Source organism: Lampetra planeri, unplaced genomic scaffold, assembly GCF_965212315.1.
Source record: "Lampetra planeri unplaced genomic scaffold, kcLamPlan1.2.h2 scaffold_137, whole genome shotgun sequence".
In the NCBI taxonomy this organism is placed as follows: domain Eukaryota; kingdom Metazoa; phylum Chordata; class Hyperoartia; order Petromyzontiformes; family Petromyzontidae; genus Lampetra; species Lampetra planeri.
The window spans coordinates 122,139-150,000 of record NW_027614088.1 but is presented as its reverse complement, the minus strand read 5'-3'; the positions used below and the strand labels follow the sequence as shown (position 1 = coordinate 150,000).

General features: G+C 54.2%; 2 protein-coding genes and 2 long non-coding RNA genes across 8 annotated transcripts in view; 2 read left to right on the top strand and 2 right to left on the bottom strand.

The window, feature by feature from the left end:
- Nucleotides 1-9,853: 9,853 nt before the first annotated feature.
- Nucleotides 9,854-17,916, bottom strand: LOC144739218 (uncharacterized). Its single transcript, XM_078622189.1, has 6 exons — nt 17,912-17,916; nt 17,680-17,834; nt 16,799-17,052; nt 15,012-15,096; nt 12,527-12,781; nt 9,854-10,983 (listed from the first exon to the last, which is right to left on the bottom strand). Exons 2-6 carry the CDS (start codon nt 17,801-17,803, stop codon nt 10,898-10,900), a joined length of 804 nt encoding a protein of 267 aa, XP_078478315.1. The 5' UTR covers nt 17,804-17,834; nt 17,912-17,916; the 3' UTR covers nt 9,854-10,897.
- Nucleotides 17,917-17,927: 11 nt separating this feature from the next.
- LOC144739219 (uncharacterized) lies at nt 17,928-21,223 on the bottom strand. Its single transcript, XR_013589384.1, has 4 exons — nt 21,080-21,223; nt 18,212-19,007; nt 18,141-18,163; nt 17,928-18,078 (listed from the first exon to the last, which is right to left on the bottom strand). It is a non-coding gene; the product is annotated as an uncharacterized LOC144739219 (long non-coding RNA).
- Nucleotides 19,674-20,124, top strand: LOC144739216 (uncharacterized). The gene is made up of 2 exons (XR_013589380.1): nt 19,674-19,853; nt 20,017-20,124. It is a non-coding gene; the product is annotated as an uncharacterized LOC144739216 (long non-coding RNA).
- A 1,811-nt stretch (nt 21,224-23,034) lies between the features above and the next one.
- Nucleotides 23,035-27,862, top strand: part of TECR (trans-2,3-enoyl-CoA reductase) — a 53,669-nt gene continuing 48,841 nt past the window's right edge. For all 5 annotated transcript variants that reach the window (XR_013589382.1, XR_013589383.1, XR_013589381.1 and 2 more), the window contains exon 1: nt 23,035-23,470. Coding sequence is in view for 2 of the 5 variants with exons in the window: in XM_078622187.1 (XP_078478313.1) it covers nt 23,456-23,470 (15 nt within the window). In the remaining 3 variants the exon portion in view is untranslated. The remainder of the gene's footprint in view (nt 23,471-27,862) is intronic.

Below are 27,862 nucleotides of genomic sequence, written 5' to 3'. Positions count from 1 at the left end.
GACACACACACACACAGTTACACACACACACACACAGTTACACACACACAGTTACACACACAGACACACACAGACACATAGACACACACACAGACACACACATAGAGACACACACACAGAGACACACACACACAGAGACACACAGACACACACACACTACTACCCCTATCACTACCACTTGCCCCTACAGCCCTGCTAGAGGCTACCTGGGGGAGCTTTGTCTGTGTGTGTAACATCGCTTGCCCCTGCAGTCCTGTTAGAGGCTACCTGGGGGAGCTTTGTCTGTGTGTGCAACAGCACTTGCCCCTACAGCCCTGCTAGAGGCTACCTGGGGGAGCTTTGTCTGTGTGTGTGTAACAGCACTTGCCCCTACAGCCCTGCTAGAGGCTACCTGGGGGAGCTTTGTGTGTGTAACAGCACTTGCCCCTACAGCCCTGCTAGAGGCTACCTGGGGGAGCTTTGTCTGTGTGTGTGTAACAGCACTTGCCCCAACAGCCCTGCTAGAGGCTACCTGGGGGAGCTTTGTGTGTGTAACAGCACTTGCCCCTACAGCCCTGCTAGAGGCTACCTGGGGGAGTTTTATCTGTGTGTGTGTGACACAGCACTTGCCCCTACATCCCTGCTAGAGGCTACCTGGGGGAGCTTTGTCTGTGTGTGTAACATCGCTTGCCCCTGCAGTCCTGTTAGAGGCTACCTGGGGGAGCTTTGTCTGTGTGTGCAACAGCACTTGCCCCTACAGCCTTTTAGAGGCTACCTGGGGGAGCTTTGTCTGTGTGTGTGTAACAGCACTTGCCCCTACAGCCTTTTAGAGGCTACCTGGGGGAGCTTTGTCTGTGTGTGTGTAACAGCACTTGCCCCAACAGCCCTGCTAGAGGCTACCTGGGGGAGCTTTGTCTGTGTGTGTGTAACAGCACTTGCCCCTACAGCCTTTTAGAGGCTACCTGGGGGAGCTTTGTCTGTGTGTGTGTAACAGCACTTGCCCCAACAGCCCTGCTAGAGGCTACCTGGGGGAGCTTTGTCTGTGTGTGTGTAACAGCACTTGCCCCTACAGCCTTTTAGAGGCTACCTGGGGGAGCTTTGTCTGTGTGTGTGTAACAGCACTTGCCCCAACAGCCCTGCTAGAGGCTACCTGGGGGAGCTTTGTCTGTGTGTGTGTAACAGCACTTGCCCCAACAGCCCTGCTAGAGGCTACCTGGGGGAGCTTTGTCTGTGTGTGTGTAACAGCACTTGCCCCAACAGCCCTGCTAGAGGCTACCTGGGGGAGCTTTGTCTGTGTGTGTAACAGCACTTGCCCCTACAGCCCTGCTAGAGGCTACCTGGGGGAGCTTTGTCTGTGTAACAGCACTTGCCACTACAGCCCTGCTAGAGGCTACCTGGGGGAGCTTTGTCTGTGTAACAGCACTTGTCACTACAGCCCTGCTAGAGGCTACCTGGGGGAGCTTTGTCTGTGTGCGTTTCCAGTGACGTCACTCGAGCCATTCTCTGGAGTCACATTCCGAATCTAATTTTAACATCATCATCACCATCACCACCATCACCACCATCACCACCACCATCACCACCATCATCATCATCACCACCATCATCACCACCATCACCACCACCATCATCATCACCACCATCATCATCATCACCACCACCATCACCACCACCATCATCACCACCACCATCACCACCATCACCATCATCACCACCACCATCATCACCACCACCACCATCACCACCACCACCATCACCACCACCACCATCATCACCACCACCATCACCACCACCACCACCATCATCACCACCACCATCACCACCATCATCACCACCATCATCACCATCATCACCACCATCATCACCACCATCACCACCACCATCATCATCACCACCATCATCATCATCACCACCACCATCACCACCACCATCATCACCACCACCATCACCACCATCACCATCATCACCACCACCATCATCACCACCACCACCATCACCACCACCACCATCACCACCACCACCATCATCACCACCACCATCACCACCACCACCACCATCATCACCACCACCATCACCACCACCATCATCACCACCACCATCACCACCATCACCACCATCACCATCATCACCACCATCACCACCATCACCACCACCACCATCACCACCACCACCATCATCACCACCACCATCACCACCATCATCACCATCATCACCACCATCACCACCACCATCATCACCATCATCACCACCATCACCACCACCACCATCATCACCACCATCATCACCACCACCATCATCACCACCATCATCACCACCATCACCACCATCACCACCACCATCATCACCACCATCATCACCATCATCACCACCATCACCACCATCATCACCACCATCACCACCACCATCATCACCACCATCATCACCATCATCATCACCACCATCACCACCACCACCATCACCATCATCACCATCATCATCACCACCATCACCACCACCACCACCATCATCATCACCACCATCATCACCATCATCACCATCATCATCACCATCATCACCACCATCATCACCACCATCATCACCACCACCATCATCATCACCACCACCACCATCATCATCATCACCACCACCATCATCACCACCATCACCACCATCATCACCATCATCATCACCATCATCACCATCACCACCACCACCACCATCACCATCACCACCATCACCATCAGCATCATCACCACCATCACCACCACCATCATCATCACCATCACCACCATCATCACCACCATCACCACCATCACCACCACCATCATCACCACCATCATCATCACCATCACCATCACCACCATCACCACCATCACCACCACCATCATCACCACCACCATCATCACCACCATCACCACCATCATCATCACCACCATCACCACCACCATCACCACCATCACCACCATCATCACCATCATCATCATCACCACCACCATCACCACCATCACCACCATCACCATCACCACCACCACCACCATCACCATCACCACCATCACCATCATCATCACCACCACCATCATCACCACCATCACCACCACCACCATCATCATCACCATCACCACCATCACCATCATCACCATCATCATCACCATCATCACCACCACCATCATCACCATAACCACCACCATCACCACCACCATCACCACCACCACCATCACCACCACCATCACCACCACCATCACCATCACCACCACCATCATCACCACCATCATCACCACCATCATCACCACCACCATCATCATCATCACCACCATCACCATCACCACCACCATCATCACCATTATCACCACCATAGCGGTGAGGTGGACTGGCAGTGAGTGGGTGAGTGAGTGGGTGAGTGAGTGGGTGAGTGGCAGAGTGAATTGGTGAGTGAGTGGGTGAGTGGGTGAGTTGGTGTGTGAGTGAGTGTGTGGATGAGCGAGCGTGGGTGGGTGAGTGGGTGAGTTGGTGTGTGGGTGGGTGGGTGAGTGAGTGGGTGGGTGAGTGGGTGAGTTGGTGTGTGGGTGGGTGGGTGAGTGAGTGGGTGGGTGAGTGAGTGGGTGAGTGTGTGGGTGAGTGAGTGGGTGAGTGAGTGGGTGAGTGAGTTGGTTAGTGTGTGGATGAGTGAGCGTGGGTGGGTGAGTAAGTGGGTGAGTTGGTGTGTGGGTGAGTGAGTTGGTGAGTAAGTTGGTGTGTGGGTGAGTGCGAGTGTGTCAGTGTGTTTAGGCGCTGCTTCTGCTAATCGCTACTAACAACACTTGCCCCTACTGCTCTGCTAGAGGCTACACGGGGGATCTTTGTCTGTGCAAGAGATTTGTAGACCAGGCGAGGTGGTCAACGTCTACCACGACCTCCTGTAGACCAGGCGAGGTGGTCAACAACATCTACCACGACCTCCTGTAGACCAGGCGAGGTGGTCAACGTCTACCACGACCTCCTGTAGACCAGGCGAGGTGGTCAACATCTACCACGACCTCCTGTAGACCAGGCGAGGTGGTCAACGTCTACCACGACCTCCTGTAGACCAGGCGAGGTGGTCAACATCTACCACGACCTCCTGTAGACCAGGCGAGGTGGTCAACATCTACCACGACCTCCTGTAGACCAGGCGAGGTGGTCAACATCTACCACGACCTCCTGTAGACCAGGCGAGGTGGTCAACGTCTACCACGACCTCCTGTAGACCAGGCGAGGTGGTCAACATCTACCACGACCTCCTGTAGACCAGGCGAGGTGGTCAACATCTACCACGAGCTCCTGTAGACCAGGCGAGGTAGGTCAACATCTACCACGACCTCCTGTAGACCAGGCGAGGTGGTCAACATCTACCACGATCTCCTGTAGACCAGGCGAGGTAGTCAACAACATCCACCAGGACCTCCTGTAGACCAGGCGAGGTGGTCAACATCTACCACGACCTTCTGTAGACCAGGCGAGGTAGTCAACATCTACCATGACCTCCTGTAGACCAGGGCAGGTAGTCAACAACATCCACCAGGACCTTCTGTAGACCAGGCGAGGTGGTCAACGTCTACCACGACCTCCTGTAGATCAGGCGAGGTGGTCAACATCTACCACGACCTCCTGTAGACCAGGCGAGGTGGTCAACGTCTACCACGACCTCCTGTAGACCAGGCGAGGTGGTCAACGTCTACCACGACCTCCTGTAGACCAGGCGAGGTGGTCAACATCTACCACGACCTCCTGTAGATCAGGCGAGGTGGTCAACGTCTACCACGACCTCCTGTAGATCAGGTGAGGTAGTCAACAACATCCATCAGGACCTCCTGTAGACCAGGTGAGGTGGTCAACATCTACCACGACCTCCTGTAGACCAGGGCAGGTAGTCAACAACATCCACCAGGACCTCCTGTAGACCAGGCGAGGTGGTCAACGTCTACCACGACCTCCTGTAGACCAGGGCAGGTAGTCAACATCTACCACGACCTCCTGTAGACCAGGCGAGGTGGTCAACGTCTACCACGACCTCCTGTAGACCAGGCGAGGTGGTCAACATCTACCACAACCTCCTGTAGACCAGGCGAGGTGGTCAACAACATCTACCACGACCTCCTGTAGACCAGGCGAGGTGGTCAACATCAACCACGACCTCCTGTAGACCAGGCGAGGTAGTCAACAACATCCACCACGACCTCCTGTAGACCAGGCGAGGTGGTCAACATCTACCACGACCTCCTGTAGACCAGGCGAGGTGGTCAACATCTACCACGACCTCCTGTAGACCAGGCGAGGTGGTCAACATCTACCACGACCTCCTGTAGACCAGGCGAGGTGGTCAACATCTACCACGATCTCCTGTAGACCAGGCGAGGTAGTCAACAACATCCACCAGGACCTCCTGTAGACCAGGCGAGGTGGTCAACATCTACCACGACCTTCTGTAGACCAGGCGAGGTAGTCAACATCTACCATGACCTCCTGTAGACCAGGGCAGGTAGTCAACAACATCCACCAGGACCTTCTGTAGACCAGGCGAGGTGGTCAACGTCTACCACGACCTCCTGTAGACCAGGCGAGGTGGTCAACATCTACCACGACCTCATGTAGACCAGGCGAGGTGGTCAACGTCTACCACGACCTCCTGTAGACCAGGCGAGGTGGTCAACATCTACCACGACCTCCTGTAGACCAGGCGAGGTGGTCAACATCTACCACGACCTCCTGTAGACCAGGCGAGGTGGTCAACAACATCTACCACGACCTCCTGTAGACCAGGCGAGGTGGTCAACATCTACCACGACCTCCTGTAGACCAGGCGAGGTGGTCAACAACATCCACCAGGACCTCCTGTAGACCAAGCGAGGTGGTCAACATCAACCACGACCTCCTGTAGACCAGGCGAGGTGGTCAACATCTACCACGACCTCCTGTAGACCAGGGCAGGTAGTCAACAACATCCACCAGGACCTCCTGTAGACCAGGCGAGGTGGTCAACGTCTACCACGACCTCCTGTAGACCAGGCGAGGTGGTCAACGTGTACCACGACCTCCTGTAGACCAGGCAAGGTGGTCAACATCTACCACGACCTCCTGTAGACCAGGCGAGGTGGTCAACATCTTCCACGACCTCCTGTAGACCAGGCGAGGTGGTCAACATCTACCACGACCTCCTGTAGACCAGGCGAGGTGGTCAACATCTACCACGACCTCCTGTAGACCAGGCGAGGTGGTCAACATCTACCACGACCTCCTGTAGACCAGGCGAGGTGGTCAACGTCTACCACGACCTCCTGTAGATCAGGTGAGGTAGTCAACAACATCCATCAGGACCTCCTGTAGACCAGGCGAGGTGGTCAACATCTACCACGACCTCCTGTAGACCAGGCGAGGTGGTCAACATCTACCACGACCTCCTGTAGACCAGGCGAGGTGGTCAACAACATCTACCACGACCTCCTGTAGACCAGGCGAGGTGGTCAACATCTACCACGACCTCTTGTAGATCAGGCGAGGTGGTCAACATCTACCACGACCTCCTGTAGACCAAGCGAGGTGGTCAACATCAACCACGACCTCCTGTAGACCAGGCGAGGTGGTCAACATCTACCACGACCTCCTGTAGACCAGGGCAGGTAGTCAACAACATCCACCAGGACCTCATGTAGACCAGGCGAGGTGGTCAACGTCTACCACGACCTCCTGTAGACCAGGCGAGGTGGTCAACGTGTACCACGACCTCCTGTAGACCAGGCAAGGTGGTCAACATCTACCACGACCTCCTGTAGACCAGGCGAGGTGGTCAACATCTACCACGACCTCCTGTAGACCAGGCGAGGTGGTCAACATCTACCACGACCTCCTGTAGACCAGGCGAGGTGGTCAACATCTACCACGAACTCCTGTAGACCAGGCGAGGTGGTCAACATCTACCACGACCTCCTGTAGACCAGGCGAGGTGGTCAACGTCTACCACGACCTCCTGTAGATCAGGTGAGGTAGTCAACAACATCCATCAGGACCTCCTGTAGACCAGGCGAGGTGGTCAACATCTACCACGACCTCCTGCAGACCAGGCGAGGTGGTCAACATCTACCACGACCTCCTGTAGACCAGGCGAGGTGGTCAACGTCTACCACGACCTCCTGTAGACCAGGCGAGGTGGTCAATATCCACCACGACCTCCTGTAGACCAGGCGAGGTAGTCAACAACATCCACCAGGACCTCCTGTAGACCAGGCGAGGTGGTCAACATCCACCACGACCTCCTGTAGACCAGGCGAGGTAGTCAACAACATCCACCAGGACCTCCTGTAGACCAGGCGAGGTAGTCAACATCTCCCCCAGCCACCAGTGGCTACAGGTGTAGTAGGTTCCAGGAGACTTGGACGACATAGTTGGAGGCACACTTATTTATTAACCACAAAGTACGTAACAGGCCGAGATGTACGACACTCGAAGGGGGTATCGGCCCCTTCACCCGTCTAACAGGGAGATCACACAATCTATGTCACGGCTAGCCTACTCCCAGGTCCTCCACTACGAGGCTAGGGGAGGCTAGCTAACCCAGCTCTGGTCAAGCTGGGATCACGGCACCCCGAGTCCCCAGACCGGCTCTCACAAGAGCACCGGCTCTCACAACATCATCGGCTCTCACAAGAGCACCGGCTCTCACAAGAGCACCGGCCCTCACAAGAGCACCGGCCCTCACAAGAGCACCGGCTCTCACAAGAGCACCGGCCCTCACAAGAGCACCGGCCCTCACAAGAGCACCGGCTCTCACAAGAGCACCGGCTCTCACAAGAGCACCGGCTCTCACAAGAGCACCGGCTCTCACAAGAGCACCGGCCCTCACAAGAGCACCGGCCCTCACAAGAGCACCGGCCCTCACAAGAGCACCGGCTCTCACAAGAGCACCGGCTCTCACAAGAGCACCGGCTCTCACAAGAGCACCGGCTCTCACAAGAGCACCGGCTCTCACAAGAGCACCGGCTCTGGGCTCTCGGGGCCACGCCACTGGCTCGCCCTGGTCGCTCCTGAGAAGGACAGCGATCCAGGGGAGTCCCAGGGCCTATCTAGCCGGTCTTCTTGCTTCGCTGGTTAAGGCTGAACACTGAACCCCGAGCTCTCCGGCTCACCGCCTTGTATAGCAACTCCCCCACTGAGGGATGGAGCCGTGGGGTATCCCAGCGCCCCCCAGGCTCAACGGTGCGGACGTGGATGCAAGTGCCTCTCGGCGCACGGGCAAAACCACGCCCGGTGTGTTTGTTTGCCCTCCGTAACACCTCTACACAGAGGTAGTCAACAACATCTACCACGACCTCCTGTAGACCAGGCGAGGCGGTCAACATCTCCTAGCCACTGTGGTGTGAGTGATTGAACCCATGACCTCCTGTAGACCAGGTGAGGCGGTCAACATCTCCTAGCCACTGTGGTGTCAGTGATTGAACCCATGACCTCCTGTAGACCAGGCGAGGCAGTCAACATCTCCTAGCCACTGTGGTGTCAGTGATTGAACCCACGACCTCCTGTAGACAAGGCGAGGCAGTCAACATCTCCTAGCCACTGTGGTGTCAGTGATTGAACCCATGACATCCTGTAGACCAGGCGAGGCAGTCAACATCTCCTAGCCACTATGGTGTCAGTGATTGAACCCACGACCTCCTGTAGACCAGGCGAGGCAGTCAACATCTCCTAGCCACTATGGTGTCAGTGATTGAACCCATGACCTCCTGTAGACCAGGCGAGGCGGTCAACATCTCCTAGCCACTATGGTGTCAGTGATTGAACCCACGACCTCCTGTAGACCAGGCGAGGCGGTCAACATCTCCTAGCCACTGTGGTGTCAGTGATTGAACCCACGACCTCCTGTAGACCAGGCGAGGCAGTCAACATCTCCTAGCCACTATGGTGTCAGTGATTGAACCCACGACCTCCTGTAGACCAGGCGAGGCGGTCAACATCTCCTAGCCACTATGGTGTCAGTGATTGAACCCACGACCTCCTGTAGACCAGGCGAGGCGGTCAACATCTCCTAGCCACTGGTGTCAGTGATTGAACCCACGACCTCCTGTAGACCAGGCGAGGCAGTCAACATCTCCTAGCCACTATGGTGTCAGTGATTGAACCCACGACCTCCTGTAGACCAGGCGAGGCGGTCAACATCTCCTAGCCACTGGTGTCAGTGATTGAACCCACGACCTCCTGTAGACCAGGTGAGGCAGTCAACATCTCCTAGCCACTATGGTGTCAGTGATTGAACCCACGACCTCCTGTAGACCAGGTGAGGCAGTCAACATCTCCTAGCCACTATGGTGTCAGTGATTGACCCACGACCTCCTGTAGACCAGGCGAGGCAGTCAACATCTGCTAGCCACTATGGTGTCAGTGATTGAACCCACGACCTCCTGTAGACCAGGCGAGGCAGTCAACATCTCCTAGCCACTATGGTGTCAGTGATTGAACCCACGACCTCCTGTAGACCAGGCGAGGCAGTCAACATCTGCTAGCCACTATGGTGTCAGTGATTGAACCCACGACCTCCTGTAGACCAGGCGAGGCAGTCAACATCTGCTAGCCACTATGGTGTCAGTGATTGAACCCACGACCTCCTGTAGACCAGGCGAGGCAGTCAACATCTGCTAGCCACTATGGTGTCAGTGATTGAACCCACGACCTCCTGTAGACCAGGTGAGGCAGTCAACATCTCCTAGCCACTATGGTGTCAGTGATTGAACCCACGACCTCCTGTAGACCAGGCGAGGCAGTCAACATCTCCCCTAGCCACTGTGGTGTCAGTGATTGAACCCATGACCTCCTGTTGACGGAGCCGAGGTAGTCAACATCTCCCTCAGCCACCAGTGGCTACAGGCACACAGGGACACAGCGAGGAGGGGACTTCGCGATGGAACTTTATTTTTATTTTCGAACAAAAACAAACGGGGATCACCGGAGCGGGCTCCACGTCTCGACACGCCGGCAGGAGGATGAGATGGGTTGGCGGTGGTGGTGGAGATGGGTTGGCGGTGGTGGTGGAGATGGGTTGGCGGTGGTGGTGGAGATGGGTTGGCGGTGGTGGTGGAGATGGGTTGGCGGTGGTGGTGGAGATGGGTTGGTGGTGGTGGTGGTGGAGATGGGTTGGTGGTGGTGGTGGTGGAGATGGGTTGGTGGTGGTGGTGGTGGAGATGGGTTGGTGGTGGTGGTGGTGGAGATGGGTTGGTGGTGGTGGTGGTGGAGATGGGTTGGTGGTGGTGGTGGTGGAGATGGGTTGGTGGTGGTGGTGGTGGAGATGGGTTGGTGGTGGTGGTGGAGATGGGTTGGTGGTGGTGGTGGAGATGGGTTGGTGGTGGTGGTGGAGATGGGTTGGTGGTGGTGGTGGAGATGGGTTGGTGGTGGTGGTGGAGATGGGTTGGTGGTGGTGGTGGAGATGGGTTGGTGGTGGTGGTGGAGATGGGTTGGTGGTGGTGGTGGAGATGGGTTGGTGGTGGTGGTGGAGATGGGTTGGTGGTGGTGGTGGAGATGGGTTGGTGGTGGTGGTGGAGATGGGTTGGTGGTGGTGGTGGAGATGGGTTGGTGGTGGTGGTGGAGATGGGTTGGTGGTGGTGGTGGAGATGGGTTGGTGGTGGTGGTGGAGATGGTGGTGGAGGGGTTGGTGGTGGTGGTGGAGATGGTGGTGAAGAGGGTGGTGGAGAGGGTGGTGGAGAGGGTGGTGGAGATGATGGTGAAGATGGTGGTGGAGATGGGTTGGTGGTGGAGGTAATGGAGATGATGGTGAAGATGGTGGTGGAGGTGGAGGAATCTGAGAATAAAATAACGTGGACATCCGATTGGGAAAAAAACTCCTCAACGCTCAGCGGAGGAGGTGGAGGAGGTGACAGAGGAGGAGGGGGTGGGGGGGGGGAGGTTTAAAAGCCGGGGGGGGTGAGGGGTGAGGGGTGAGGGATCAAGGAGACGGGGGAGGAGGGAGCAGAGGGAGTGGAGGCGATGGAGGGCTGGGCACGTCCAGGGAGGGAAGCCACAGGTCAGAGTCTGGGGGGGGGGGGGAGAGACAGTGACAGACAGTGAGACACACACAGTGACACTGACACAGACAGTGAGACACACACAGTGACACTGACACAGACAGTGAGACACACACAGTGACACTGACACAGACAGTGAGACACACACAGTGACACTGACACAGACAGTGAGACACACACAGTGACACTGACAGACAGTGAGACACACACAGTGACACTGACACAGACAGTGACACACACAGTGACACTGACAGTGAGACACACACACACACAGAGACAGACAGTGACACACACCCACCCCTTCTCCCCACCCACCCACCAACACTACCCACCACCCCACACCACCCCACCCCACCCACCACCAACACCACCCACCACACACCCACCCACACCACCCACCCCACCAACCCCACCCACCCACCCCTTCTCCCCACCCATCCACACCACCCACCCCCACCAACACCACCACCACCACTTCTCCCCACACACACCACCCACCCCTTCTCCCCACCCACCCACCAACACTACCCACCACCCCACCCCCCCCACCCACCCACACCAACACCACCAACACTACCCACCACCCCACCCCCCCCACCCACACACCCCACCCACCCCACCCACCAACACTACCACCCACAACCACAACCACACCCCACCCACACACCCCACCCACCCACACACCCACACACCAACACTACCACCCACAACCACAACCACACACCCCACCCACCCCACCCACCCACCCACACACCCCACCCACACACCCACACACCCCACCCACACACCCACACACCCCACCCACACACCCCCACACCCCACCCACACACCCCACCCACCCTACCACACACCCACACACTACCACACACCCCACCCACCCACCCACACACCCCACCCACCCCACCCACCCACACACCCCACCCACCCACACACCCCACCCACCCCACCCACCCACCCACCAACACTACCACCCACCCACCCACACACCACACACCCCCACCCACCCACACACCCCACCCACCCACACACCCCACCCACACACACACCCCACCCACCCACACACCCCACCCACCCCACACACCCCACCCACACACCCCACCCACCCACCACCCACACACCACACACCCCACACACCACACACCCCACCCACCACACACCCCACCCACCCACCACACACCCCACCCACCCACCACACACCCCACCCACCCACCACACACCCCACCCACCCACCACACACCCCACCCACCCACCACACACCCCACCCACCCACCACACACCCCACCCACCCACACACCACACCCACCCACCCACCCACACACCAACACTACCACCCACAACCACAACCACACACCCCACCCACCCACACACCCCACCCACACACCACACACCCCACCCACACACCAACACTACCACCCACAACCACACACCCCACCCACCCCCCCCTTCTCCCCACCCACCCCACCCACCGCACACCACCAACAACCACACACCCCACCCCCCCCCTTCTCCCCACCCACCCATCTTCTCCCCGCGCTACGTCTCAGACTCACCGAACCAGCGATCGCCAAGGCAGAAGGAGTCGGAGGTGGAGTCGGAGGTGGAGTAGAAGGTGGAGTAGAAGGTGGTGGCGGTGCGGTCCGCCCGGTGGCTGTCACTGTTGTTGTGGCGGTTGTTGTTGTGGTTGTTGTTGTTGTGCCGGTTGTTGCCGTGAGCGGCCTGAGTAATCCCCGCCGGCTTGCCCAGCCCGGAGAGACAAAGGCGGCCGAGGGAATGCTCCTCAGGCACTCCCAGCCAGCAGTCGTCGTCTGGGGAGAGAGAGGGGAGAGAGAGGGGTCAGGGTAGACCTGGGGGAGATGTTGACTACCTCGCCTGGTACGCAGGAGGTCGTGGGTTCGATCCTAGACCCTGAGAGATGTTGACTACCTCGCCTGGTACGCAGGAGGTCGTGTGTTCGATTCGTGAGTCAGACAAGGTAGACGTGGGGGAGATGTGGACTACCTCGCCTGGTACGCAGGAGGTCGTGGGTTCGATTCGTGATCCAGACAGGGTAGGCGTGGGGGAGATGTTGACTACCTCACCTGGTCTACTGGTGGTGTGCGAGTGTGTGTGTGTGTGTGAGAGGAGCTCACAAATCCTTGAAAGATCTGGACAAAGTCCCATCAGTGAGCTCCTCCGGCAGGCAAGGCTGCGTTGGCTGGGTCATGTAGCCCGCATGCCCAGCCACCGCATGCCTCAACAGCTTTTGTTCGGCCGGATCGAGGGGGCTAAACGGGCGCGGCACGGGCTAGAGAAGAGATGGAGTGATTGGTGGGTGGGTGTGTGAGTGAGTGAGTGTGTGAGCGAGTGGGTGAGTGGGTGGGTGTGTAAGTGAGTGAGTGGGTGACTGGGTGAGTGTGTGAGTGGGTGGGTAACTGGGTGAGTGAGTGGGTGAGTGACATGGGCTAGAGAAGAGATGTGGTACAGGAGGACGTGGAGCTGAGTGGACTTGCCGATGACTGGTACCAGCGGTGTCAAGATCGGCCTCTGTGGAGGAGGCTCGTGAAGGACGCTACTGGGCAGTGCCAGGCTAGGTGCACAGTGAGGCTACTGGGCAGTTGGAGGCAGTCGCCCTCCAACAACAACGGAGGGCGGAGGAGCGACGCTCACAACAACGAGCGGAGCGCCGGGTGGCTAAAGCGCAGCAAGTTGGCACAGTAGGGGGCACAGGTGGTGCATCAGCCAGTCACCTCGGTCATCTCGGTCAGTCGACCCGTGGCACCTGCTGGGTCTGCCCCGTGACCTCCTCCTCATGCACCTAGCCTGGCACAGCAGTACAACCCATGGCACCTGCTGGGTCTGCCCCGTGACCTCCTCCTCATGCACCTAGCCTGGCACAGCAGTACAACCCATGGCACCTGCTGGGTCTGTCACGTGACCTCCTCCTCATGCACCTAGCCTGGCACAGCAGTACAACCCATGGCACCTGCTGGGTCTGTCACGTGACCTCCTCCTCATGCACCTAGCCTGGCACAGCAGTACAACCCATGGCACCTGCTGGGTCTGCCACGTGACCTCCTCATGCACCTAGCCTGGCACAGCAGTACAACCCATGGCACCTGCAGGGTCTGCCCCGTGACCTCCTCCTCATGTACCTAGCCTGGCACAGCAGTACAACCCATGGCACCTGCTGGGTCTGCCCCGTGACCTCCTCCTCATGCACCTAGCCTGGCACAGCAGTACAACCCATGGCACCTGCTGGGTCTGCCACGTGACCTCCTCATGCACCTAGCCTGGCACAGCAGTCAACCCATGGCACCTGCTGGGTCTGCCCCGTGACCTCCTCCTCATGCACCTAGCCTGGCACAGCAGTACAACCCATGGCACCTGCTGGGTCTGCCACGTGACCTCCTCATGCACCTAGCCTGGCACAGCAGTCAACCCATGGCACCTGCTGGGTCTGCCCCGTGACCTCCTCCTCATGCACCTAGCCTGGCACAGCAGTACAACCCGTGGCACCTGCTGGGTCTGCCCCGTGACCTCCTGCCAGCGGGCGTTCGACACTTCACGTGGCAGCCTCAAGGTGCACATGGCCTGGCACAAGCGCCGTGGTGACGTCACCGCCACCGAGTGGAGAATGGCCGTTGTTGTTGTGAGCACGTGGGCATCAGTTTGGGTATGTGGGTTGGGTGAGTTGGCGAGTGGGTGGGTGAGTGGGTGGGTGAGTAGGTGAGTGAGTGGGTAAGTGGGTGGGTGAGTGGGTGGGTGAGTGGGTGGGTGAGTGGGTGAGTAGGTGAGTGAGTGGGTGAGTAAGTCATCTCGGTTATCTCGGCCAGTCGACCCGTGGCACCTGCTGGGTCTGCCCCGTGACCTCCTGCCAGCGGGCGTTCGACACTTCACGTGGCCTCAAGGTGCACTTGGCCTGGCACAAGCGTCGTGGTGACGTCACCGCCACTTAGTGGCGAATGGCGGTTGTTGTTGTTGGGTGAGTGAGCGGGTGAGCATGTGGGTGAGCGTGTGGGCGAGCGTGCGGGCGAGCGTGTGGGCGAGCGTGCTCACCAAGAGGGCTCCAGGCTAACATTGTTTCTATGTCGGGGAAATCCTTCTCAGCAAGTTCCACTGGAGGTGGTGGCTCCACACGGGGCTGGAAGAGTCACACAGAGAGACAGACACAGAGAGTCACAGAGAGACACAGAGAGACACAGAGAGAGACACAGAGAGAGACACAGAGAGAGACACAGAGAGAGACACAGAGAGAGACACAGAGAGAGACACAGAGAGAGACACAGAGAGACACAGAGAGAGACACAGAGAGAGACACAGAGAGAGACACAGAGAGAGACACAGAGAGAGACACAGAGAGAGACACAGAGAGAGACACAGAGAGAGACACAGAGAGAGACACAGAGAGAGACACAGAGAGAGACACAGAGAGAGACACAGAGAGAGACACAGAGAGAGACACAGAGAGAGACACAGAGAGAGACACAGAGAGAGAGACACAGAGAGAGAGACACAGAGAGAGACACAGAGAGAGACACAGAGAGAGACACAGAGAGACACAGAGAGAGACACAGAGAGAGACACAGAGAGAGACACAGAGAGAGACACAGAGAGAGACACAGAGAGACACAGAGAGACACAGAGAGAGACAGAGAGAGACACAGAGAGACACAGAGAGAGACACAGAGAGACACAGAGAGAGACACAAAGAGACACAGAGAGACACACAGAGACAGACACAGAGAGTCACAGAGAGTCACAGAGAGAGACACAGAGAGAGACACAGAGAGACACAGAGAGACACAGAGAGACACAGAGAGACACAGAGAGAGACAGAGAGAGACACAGAGAGACAGACACAGAGAGTCACAGAGAGTCACAGAGAGAGACACAGAGAGAGACACAGAGAGACACAGAGAGTCACAGAGAGACACAGAGAGAGACACAGAGAGAGACACAGAGAGTCACAGAGAGAGACACAGAGAGAGACACAGAGAGAGACACAGAGAGAGACACAGAGAGAGACACAGAGAGACACAGAGAGAGACACAGAGAGAGACACAGAGAGAGACACAGAGAGAGACACAGAGAGAGACACAGAGAGAGACACAGAGAGAGACACAGAGAGAGACACAGAGAGACACAGAGAGACACAGAGAGAGACACAGAGAGACACAGAGAGAGTCACACAGAGAGAGACACACACAGAGAGAGAGACACAGTCACAGAGAGACACAGACACACCGTCACAGAGAGACACAGACACACCGTCACAGAGAGACAGAGTGAGACACAGAGAGACAGAGTGAGACACAGAGAGAGTCACAGAGAGAGTCACAGAGAGAGTCACAGAGAGACACAGACACACAGAGAGACAGAGTGAGACAGAGAGTGACTCTGTGGCTCACAATCATCCTCATCAATTCCTCCCCCATCATCATCAAATCACCACATCATCATCACCACCACATCACCATCACCACCACATCACCATCACCATCACCACATCACCGCCACCATCCCCACCATATCATCGCCACCACCACATCATCGCCACCATCGCCATCAGCCACCATCACCACCACCACCACATCATCACCACCACCGCCACCATCACCACCACCACCACATCACCACCACATCGCCATCATCGCCACCATCACCACCACCACCACCACATCATCACCATCATCGCCACCATCACCACCACCACCACATCATCGCCACCACCACCACCACATCCACCACCGCCATCGCCACTACCACCACCACCACCACCATCATCACCACAATCACCACCACCACCATCACCACAATCACCACCACCACCATCACCACCTCACCTTTGCTTGCGATGCCGACCCTCCGTCAACCGCCCCGGTGACTGCCGTCACCATCTTGCCGATGATGGCCCCACCACCACCACCACCGCAACCACCACCACCACCACCGCCGTCACCACCACCATCTCCGTGGGCCTTGCCGCTGCCGACGGAGACTTTGCCGGGAGCGGCGTCTTTCCGGTTGGCGTCCACCAGGGCTCGGCGATTCACCGGGCCGGCCGAAGCGGGGCAGCAGTTGCTGTTCACAGACAGCCCTGAGACACACGCAGAGACACGCAGAGACACGCAGAGACACGCACGCAGAGAGACAGAGACACACACGTAGAGAGACGCACATGTAGAGACACGCACGCAGAGACACGCGCACAGACACACACACACACACACAGAGACACACGCAGAGACACACACGCAGACACACACGCAGACACACACGCAGACACACACGCAGACACACACACACACACAGAGACACACGCAGAGACACACACGCAGACACACACACACACACGCAGACACACACGCAGGCAGAGAGACACACAGGCAGAGAGACACACAGGCAGACACACACACAGAGACACACACGCAGAGACAGAGACACACACGCAGGCACACACACAGAGAGACACACACGCAGAGACACAGAGACACATGCAGACAGAGACACACATAGACACACACACACTTAGACACACACACACACGCACAGACACACACACTTAGACACGCACACACATACACACTTAGACACACACACACACACACTTAGACACACACACACACACAGAGAGACACACACACACAGAGACACACACACACACACAAACAACAACAACAACAACCGCCATACGACTGACCGACCGGCTGATGCACCCACTCACCTGTCGCCCTGTGCCCAACGGAGACTCTCGCTTTGCCGGTGAGCGGCAGGTCGAGGTTTTCACATTCCTGCTTCACCAGCAGACGCAGAGCTGGTAGCGGTCTCCGTAGCCTTCGCGAAGACATCCTCCTCACCACCAACAACTCCTCACCACCAACAACTCCTCACCACCACCACCAACAACTCCTCCTCAACACCAACAACTCCTCACCACCAACAACTCCTCACCACCACCAACAACTCCTCAACACCAACACCAACAACTCCTCCTCAACACCAACAACTCCTCACCACCACCAACAACACCAACTCCTCACCACCAACACCAACTCCTCACCACCAACAACTCCTCACCACCACCAACAACTCCTCCTCAACACCAACAACTCACCACCAACAACTCCTCACCACCACCAACTCCTCACCACCACCAACTCCTCCTCACCACCAACTCCTCCTCACCACCAACTCCTCACCACCACCAACTCCTCACCACCACCAACTCCTCCTCACCACCAACAACTCCTCACCACCACCAACTCCTCCTCACCACCAACTCCTCACCACCAACAACTCCTCACCACCAACAACTCCTCACCACCAACAACTCCTCACCACCAACAACTCCTCACCACCAACAACTCCTCACTACCAACAACTCCTCACCACCAACAACTCCTCACCACCACCAACTCCTCCTCACCACCAACTCCTCACCACCACCAACTCCTCCTCACCACCAACAACTCCTCACCACCACCAACTCCTCACCACCACCAACTCCTCACCACCACCAACTCCTCCTCACCACCAACAACTCCTCACCACCAACAACTCCTCACCACCAACAACTCCTCACCACCAACAACTCCTCACCACCACCAACTCCTCACCACCAACAACTCCTCACCACCAACAACTCCTCACCACCAACAACTCCTCACCACCACCAACTCCTCACCACCAACAACTCCTCACCACCAACAACTCCTCACCACCAACAACTCCTCACCACCAACAACTCCTCACCACCAACAACTCCTCACCACCAACAACTCCTCACCACCAACAACTCCTCACCACCAACAACTCCTCACCACCAACAACTCCTCACCACCAACAACTCCTCACCACCAACAACTCCTCACCACCAACAACTCCTCACCACCAACAACTCCTCACCACCAACAACTCCTCACCACCAACAACTCCTCACCACCAACAACTCCTCACCACCAACAACTCCTCCTCACCACCAACAACTCCTCACCACCACCAACTCCTTCTCTCTGTCTCGTCCGGTCTCTCTCTCTTTCTCCGACTCGCTTTCTAACATTCAAAACGAGAGAGACAGAGAGGGGCAGAATGATACTTAATATATGGTAGTGTAGTAGTGTATAGTGTAGTGTATAGTAGTGTATATAGTAGTGGTAGTGTATAGTGTAGTAGTGGTAGTGTATAGTGTAGTGTATAGTGTATAGTAGTGTACAGTGTAGTAGTGTACTAGTGTAGTAGTGTACTAGTGTAGAGTGTACTAGTGTAGAGTGTACTAGTGTAGAGTGTACTAGTGTAGAGTGTACTAGTGTAGAGTGTACTAGTGTAGAGTGTACTAGTGTAGAGTGTACTAGTGTAGAGTGTACTAGTGTAGAGTGTACTAGTGTAGAGTGTACTAGTGTATAGTGTAGTAGTGTATAGTGTAGTAGTGTATAGTGTAGTAGTGTATAGTGTAGTAGTGTATAGTGTAGTAGTGTATAGTGTAGTAGTGTATAGTGTAGTAGTGTATAGTGTAGTAGTGTATAGTGTAGTGTATAGTAGTGTAGTGTAGCGTATAGTGGTGTATAGTAGTGTATATAGTAGTGGTAGTGTATAGTGTAGTAGTGTATAGTGTATAGTAGTGGTAGTGTATAGTGTAGTGTATAGCGTATAGTAGTGGTGTATAGTAGTGTATAGTAGTGTATAGTGTAGTAGTGTATAGTGTAGTAGTGTGTAGTGTAGTAGTGTATAGTGTACAGTGTAGTAGTGTACAGTGTACAGTGTAGTAGTGTACAGTGTACAGTGTAGTAGTGTACAGTGTATAGTGTAGTAGTGTATAGTGTAGTAGTGTATAGTGTTGTAGTGTATAGTGTAGTAGTGTAGAGTGTAGTAGTGTATAGTGTAGTAGTGTAGAGTGTAGTAGTGTATAGTGTAGTAGTGTATAGTGTAGTAGTGTATAGTGTAGTAGTGTATAGTGTAGTAGTGTATAGTGTAGTAGTGTAGAGTGTAGTAGTGTATAGTGTAGTAGTGTATAGTGTAGTGTATAGTGTAGTAGTGTATAGTGTAGTAGTGTATAGTGTAGTAGTGTAGAGTGTAGTAGTGTAGAGTGTAGTAGTGTATAGTGTAGTAGTGTATAGTGTAGTAGTGTATAGTGTAGTAGTGTATAGTGTAGTAGTGTATAGTGTAATAGTGTAGTGTATAGTGTAGTAGTGTATAGTGTAGTAGTGTATAGTGTAGTAGTGTATAGTGTAATAGTGTAGTGTAGTAGTGTAGTGTATAGTGTAGTAGTGTATAGTGTAGTAGTGTATAGTGTAGTAGTGTATAGTGTAATAGTGTAGTGTAGTAGTGTAGTAGTGTATAGTGTAGTAGTGTACAGTGTATAGTGTAGTAGTGTACAGTGTATAGTGTAGTAGTGTACAGTGTATAGTGTAGTGTATAGTGTAGTAGTGTATAGTGTAGTAGTGTGTAGTAGTGTACAGTGTATAGTGTAGTAGTGTACAGTGTATAGTGTAGTAGTGTACAGTGTATAGTGTAGTAGTGTATAGTGTAGTAGTGTATAGTGTATAGTAGTGTAGTGTATAGTAGTGTAGTGTGTAGTGTGTAGTAGTGTAGTGTGTAGTAGTGTAGTGTGTAGTAGTGGTGGTGTATAGTAGCGTATAATAGTGTAGCGTATAGGTAGTGTAGCCTATAGTGTATCGTAGTGTATAGTAGTGTAGTGTATAGTGTAGTATAAATAGTAGTATATCTATTAGTACGTACTATATATTGTATTCTATATATACCAGTGTACATATATAAAGTGGTACATTAAAGTAGTAAACCCGACAGCCAAATAATGAACATTTAAAATACAATATTTGCTACAAAACGCTTAACAATTTTTTTAACGCCTGCTCGCGCGCGTTACATTCCGTAGCGCGCATAGGCGAACCGACCAATGGGGCGTCGCCTTGCAACCGCCGCGCGGCCAATCGGCGCCGCCGACACTAACCCGCGCGGCTTATGCGGTCTACGAAATTCGACGCGATGTTATTGCAATGGAGAAAAAACATTTACGAAACATTTTTCCAAGTTGTTGTTTGTTTCTTTGTCGAGCTCTACACGTCAATTGCGACGTAAAATGAGGAGGAAAAATGAAGAAAAGAAACCTTGTCGCTTGTTGTTTCACGATCGGCGCGAAAGTTTTCTTTGCAGCGGCTAAGGCGGTTAAACTGCCACCGGCCGATTTAAACGAAGCACGGAGCCCTCTGATTGGTCGAGACGGTCATCGCCCCTCCCCCTCACCGCGTCATACTCAGACTCCACCCACTTTAGGCTCCACCCCCTTTAGGCTCCACCCACCTCAGACTCCACGATGCACGGATCCCTCTGATTGGTCGAGACGGTCACCGCCCCTCCCCCACCACCGCGTCATACTCAGACTCCACCCACTTTAGGCTCCACCCACCTCAGACTCCACGAAGCACGGAGCCCTCTGATTGGTCGAGACGGTCACAGCCCCTCCCCCACCACCGCGTCATACTCAGACTCCACCCACTTTAAGCTCCACCCACCTCAGACTCCACAAAGCACGGAGGCCTCTGATTGGTCGAGACGGTCACGGCCCCTCCCCCACCACCGCGTCATACTCAGACTCCACCCACTTTAAGCTCCACCCACCTCAGACGCCACAAAGCACGGAGGCCTCTGATTGGTCGAGACGGTGACCGCCCCCTCCCCCCCCACCGCGTCATACTCCACCCCCTTTAGGCTCCACCCCCTCAGACTCCACCCCCTCGACCAATCGGAACGCGCACAGCGGGAGGGAGTTCAAATATTAAATTTTATTTTAAAAAAATTATAATTCGTGGATAAATGTAATTATTGTTGATAAAATCGCTCCATGGAGAGAGAAAAAAAAATTATACGATGATTTGTTAGTCTTATAAACGTGTCATTTTTTTAAATTAATGTTTAAAGGTGACGCGTCACGTGGTACAGTGCTTGACCAATCGCAACGCGGGAGGGAGTTAAAATATTACATTTTATAAAAAAAAATCGTGGATAAATGTAATAATTGCTGATAAATTCGCTCCCTGGAGAGAGAAAAAAAAAATTATACGATGATTTGTTGGTCTTATAAACATGTCATTTTAGAAAATTTTAAAAGGTGACGCATCACGTGGTACAGCACTTGACCAATCGGAACGCGCAGAGCGGAGAGTTCAAAGTTAACATTTATTTTAACAAAAAAAAATTCGACGTAAAATTTTATTATTGTTGATAAAGTCGCTCTTTGAAAGAAAAAAAAACAACTTCTACTGCGATTATTTTATTCGCAGACTTTTAAATCTGTTAATTTTAATCGTTTTAAAAGGTGATGCGTCACGTGGTACACCGCTCGACCAATCGCAACGCGTACAGGGGGAGTTCAAAGTTAAAATAAAGGTGACGCGTCACGTGGTACAACGCTCGACCAATCGCAACGCGCACAGCGGGAGGTAGTTCAAATATTAAATTTAATTAAAAAAAAAATAATTCGTGGATAAATGTAATTATTGTTGATAAATTCGCTTCCTGGAGAGAGAAAAAAAAATTGTACGATGATTTGTTGGTCTTATAAACATGTAATTTTTTAAAATTAATTTTAAAAGGTGACGCATCACGTGGTACAGCGCGCGACCAATCGCAACGCGCACAGCGGGAGAGGGGGAGGAGCGAGTTCAGAAAATCAATACAAAATATTTTTACATGAAAATTTTTGTTAAATTTTTTTATGTTTTAATCTCTCGGAGGTATAAACGTTTCCTCACTTTATTAGACGGACGCCCTCCCCCCCCCTTAAAAAACAAAAAAAATATTTTTTTTTATCATTTTAACGAAGGTGGCGCGATGTTGTCACGTGACCGATGGATTGGCGAATCAGAGGGCGAGCTGTGCGGATGAGGGCTGGAGGCGGGTCAGAGCGCGCGGCGATTGGTTGGAAAAGTGGGCGGAGCTAACCAAGCTGTGAGAGGGTGGGCGGGGCGACAGACGAGGCGAGGGCGACGATTGGTGGAGCTGAGCAAAGGGGGCGTGTTAGAGGGAGGGGCAAGGGGTGTGGCTTAGTGAGGGGTGTGGCCTAGAGGGGCGGGGCTGACCCCCCCCCCCCCCACCTGCGTTTCTTGGGTTTCAGCACCGCGCGTGGTTCGATGCTGGCGTGAGGTAAAGGTCTCTTTTGCAACGTTCAGGCGACGTTCAGGGGACGTTCAGGGGACGTTCAGGCGACGTTCAGGGGACGTTCAGGGGACGTTCAGGCGACGTTCAGGGGACGTTCAGGCAACGTTCAGGCGACGTTCAGGGGACGTTCAGGCAACGTTCAGGCGACGTTCAGGGGACGTTCAGGCAACGTTCAGGCGACGTTCAGGGGACGTTCAGGCAACGTTCAGGCAACGTTCAGGGGACGTTCAGGCGACGTTCAGGCGACGTTCAGGGGACGTTCAGGCAACGTTCAGGCAACGTTCGACAGAGTGCAGTGGATCGGCAGCTGACGTGACGAGTCAACCATGGGCAGCGTGCGGGTGAGTTGACGTTCATTTATTTAAATATTCACTCTTGAATATTCACACACACACAGTGACACACACAGTGACACACACAGTGACACACACAGTGACACACGCACAGTGACACGCACAGTGACACGCACAGTGACACACACACACAGTGACACACGCACAGTGACACGCACAGTGACACACACAGTGACACACACACAGTGACACACACACAGTGACACACACAGTGACACACACACAGTGACACACACAGTGACACACACAGTGACACACACACAGTGACACACACACAGTGACACACACAGTGACACACACAGTGACACACGCACAGTGACACGCACAGTGACACGCACAGTGACACGCACAGTGACACACACACACAGTGACACACGCACAGTGACACGCACAGTGACACACACACACAGTGACACACACACAGTGACACACACACAGTGACACACACAGTGACACACACACAGTGACACACACACAGTGACACACACACAGTGACACACACAGTGACACACACACAGTGACACACACACAGTGACACACACACAGTGACACACACACAGTGACACACACACAGTGACACACACACAGTGACACGCACAGTGACACACACACACAGTGACACACACACAGTGACACACACACAGTGACACACACACAGTGACACACACACAGTGACACACACAGTGACACACACAGTGACACACACACAGTGACACACACAGTGACACACACAGTGACACACACAGTGACACACACACACAGTGACACACACAGTGACACACACAGTGACACAGTGACACACACACACACACACAGTGTGAGACACAGTGACACACACAGTGACACACACAGTGACACACACAGTGACACACACACACAGTGACACACACAGTGACACACACAGTGACACAGTGACACACACACAGTGACACACACACAGTGACACAGTGACACACACACAGTGACACAGTGACACACACACAGTGACACAGTGACACACACACAGTGACACACACACAGTGACACATATACACACAGTGACACAGTGACACACACACACAGTGACACAGTGACACACACACAGTGACACACACACAGTGACACACACACACAGTGACACACACAGTGTGAGACACAGTGACACACACACAGTGACACACACACAGTGACACACACACACAGTGACACACACAGTGTGAGACACAGTGACACACACAGTGACACACACACACAGTGACACAGTGACACACACACAGTGACACACACACAGTGACACACACACACAGTGACACACACAGTGTGAGACACAGTGACACACAGTGACACACACACACAGTGACACAGTGACACACACACAGTGACACACACAGTGACACACACACAGTGACACACACAAACAGTGACACACTCAGTGACACACACAGTGACACACGCACAGTGACACGCACAGTGACACACACACACAGTGACACACGCACAGTGACACGCACAGTGACACACACACAGTGACACACACACAGTGACACACACACAGTGACACACACACAGTGACACACACACAGTGACACACACAGTCACACACACACAGTGACACACACACAGTGACACACACACAGTGACACGCACAGTGACACACACACACAGTGACACACACACAGTGACACACACACAGTGACACACACAGTGACACACACAGTGACACACACACAGTGACACACACACAGTGACACACACAGTGACACACACAGTGACACACACAGTGACACACACACACAGTGACACACACAGTGACACACACAGTGACACAGTGACACACACACACACACACAGTGTGAGACACAGTGACACACACAGTGACACACACAGTGACACACACAGTGACACACACACAGTGACACACACAGTGACACACACAGTGACACAGTGACACACACACAGTGACACACACACAGTGACACAGTGACACACACACAGTGACACAGTGACACACACACAGTGACACAGTGACACACACACAGTGACACACACACAGTGACACATATACACACAGTGACACAGTGACACACACACACAGTGACACAGTGACACACACACAGTGACACACACACAGTGACACACACACACAGTGACACACACAGTGTGAGACACAGTGACACACACACAGTGACACACACACAGTGACACACACACACAGTGACACACACAGTGTGAGACACAGTGACACACACAGTGACACACACACACAGTGACACAGTGACACACACACAGTGACACACACACAGTGACACACACACACAGTGACACACACAGTGTGAGACACAGTGACACACAGTGACACACACACACAGTGACACAGTGACACACACACAGTGACACACACAGTGACACACACACAGTGACACACACAAACAGTGACACACTCAGTGACACACACACACAGTGACACAGTGACACACACACAGTGACACACACACACAGTGACACAGTGACACACACACAGTGACACAGTGACACACACACAGTGACACACACACAGTGACACACACAGTGACACACACACAGTGACACACACAAACAGTGACACACACACAGTGACACAGTGACACACACACAGTGACACAGTGACACACACACAGTGACACACACACAGTGACACAGTGACACAGTGACACACACACAGTGACACACACAGTGACACACACACACAGTGACACACACACACACAGTGACACACACACACACACAGTGACACAGTGACACACACACAGTGACACACACACAGTGACACAGTGACACACACACAGTGACACACACACAGTGACACACACACAGTGACACACACACAGTGACACACACAGTGACACACACAGTGACACACACACACAGTGACACAGTGACACACACACAGTGACACAGTGACACACACACAGTGACACACACACAGTGACACACACACAGTGACACACACAAACAGTGACACACACACAGTGTGAGACAGTGACACAACAACCGCCATTCGCCACTAAGTGGCGGTGACGTCACCACGACGCTTGTGCCAGGCCATGTGCACCTTGAGGCTACCACGTGAAGTGTCGAACGCCCGCTGGCAGGAGGTCACGGGGCAGACCCAGCAGGTGCCACGGGTCGACTGACCGAGATGACCGAGATGACTGGCTGATGCACCACCTGTGCCCCCTACTGTGCCAACTTGCTGTGCTTTAGCCACCCGGCGCTCCGCTCGTTGTTGTGAGCGTCGCTCCTCCGCCCTCCGTTGTTGTTGGAGGGCGACTGCCTCCAACTGCCCAGTAGCGTCCTTCACGAGCCTCCTCCACTGAGGCCGATCTTGACACCGCTGGTACCAGTCATCGGCAAGTCCACTCAGCTCCACGTCCTCCTGTACCACATCACTCCATCTCCTCTCTAGCCCGTGTCGCGCCCGTTTAGCCCCCTCGATCCGGCCGAACAAAAGCTGTTTAGGCATGCGGTGGCTGGGCATGCGGGCTACATGACCCAGCCAACGCAGCCTTGCCTGCCGGAGGAGCTCACTGATGGGACTTTGCCCAGATCTTTCAAGGACTTGTGAGCTCCTCACACAATCCAGCCTGCTGGTTAAACCCAGGATGGATCGTAGGCAGGCCAGCCTAAATGTTTCCAACCGGCGAAGATGCGCCACTGGGGGGGTCCACGTTTCGCAAGCGTAGAGAAGGGAGGGAATGACCGTGGCCGAGAAGACCTGAAGCTTCGTGCGGAGCGACAGACCAGGTACAGATATAATGGGAGGCTGATCGACGCCCGGGTGCGATCAAGGGATGGCTCCCTATTGGTCAACCACGTTATGTATGCCGATGATTTGGTAATATCTGCTCATTCAGAAGAGGAGTTGGAGACGCTGCTGCTGAGACTGGAGTGTGCCACTAAGAGGTGGGGCCTTACCATCAGCCCCACCAAAACTAAGCACCTGCCTGGGTATTTTGTACCATCGGGCACTCCACCCCCACAACTCCCAATCGGTGATGGGGCAGTTGTGGAGAGAGTGGAGAGTTTCCCATACCTGGGCAGTGTGCTTATGACCGGCTCCAGTTTATCAGCAGAGGTCTCACTCCGAATCAGTCGAGCGGCAATATCTTTTCATCGGTTGCGTAACGCTGTGTGGAAGCTACCTGGTCTGTCGCTCCACACAGTGACACACACACAGTGACACACACACACAGTGACACACACACAGTGACACACACACAGTGACACACACACAGTGACACACAGTGACACACAGTGACACACACAGTGACACACACACAGTGACACACACACACAGTGACACACACACACAGTGACACACACACAGTGACACACACAGTGACACACACACAGTGACACACA

Excerpts from the sequence above, each read along its gene's own strand:
- LOC144739218 (XM_078622189.1), bottom strand. The coding sequence starts at position 17,803 with ATGTCTTCGCGAAGGCTACGGAGACCGCTACCAGCTCTGCGTCTGCTG. Across the intron at positions 17,053-17,679 it reads CGTTGGGCACAGGGCGACAG|GGCTGTCTGTGAACAGCAAC; the intron begins GTGAGTGGGTGC and ends CGTGTGTCTCAG. Across the intron at positions 10,984-12,526 it reads CCTTGGCGATCGCTGGTTCG|ACTCTGACCTGTGGCTTCCC; the intron begins GTGAGTCTGAGA and ends CCCCCCCCCCAG.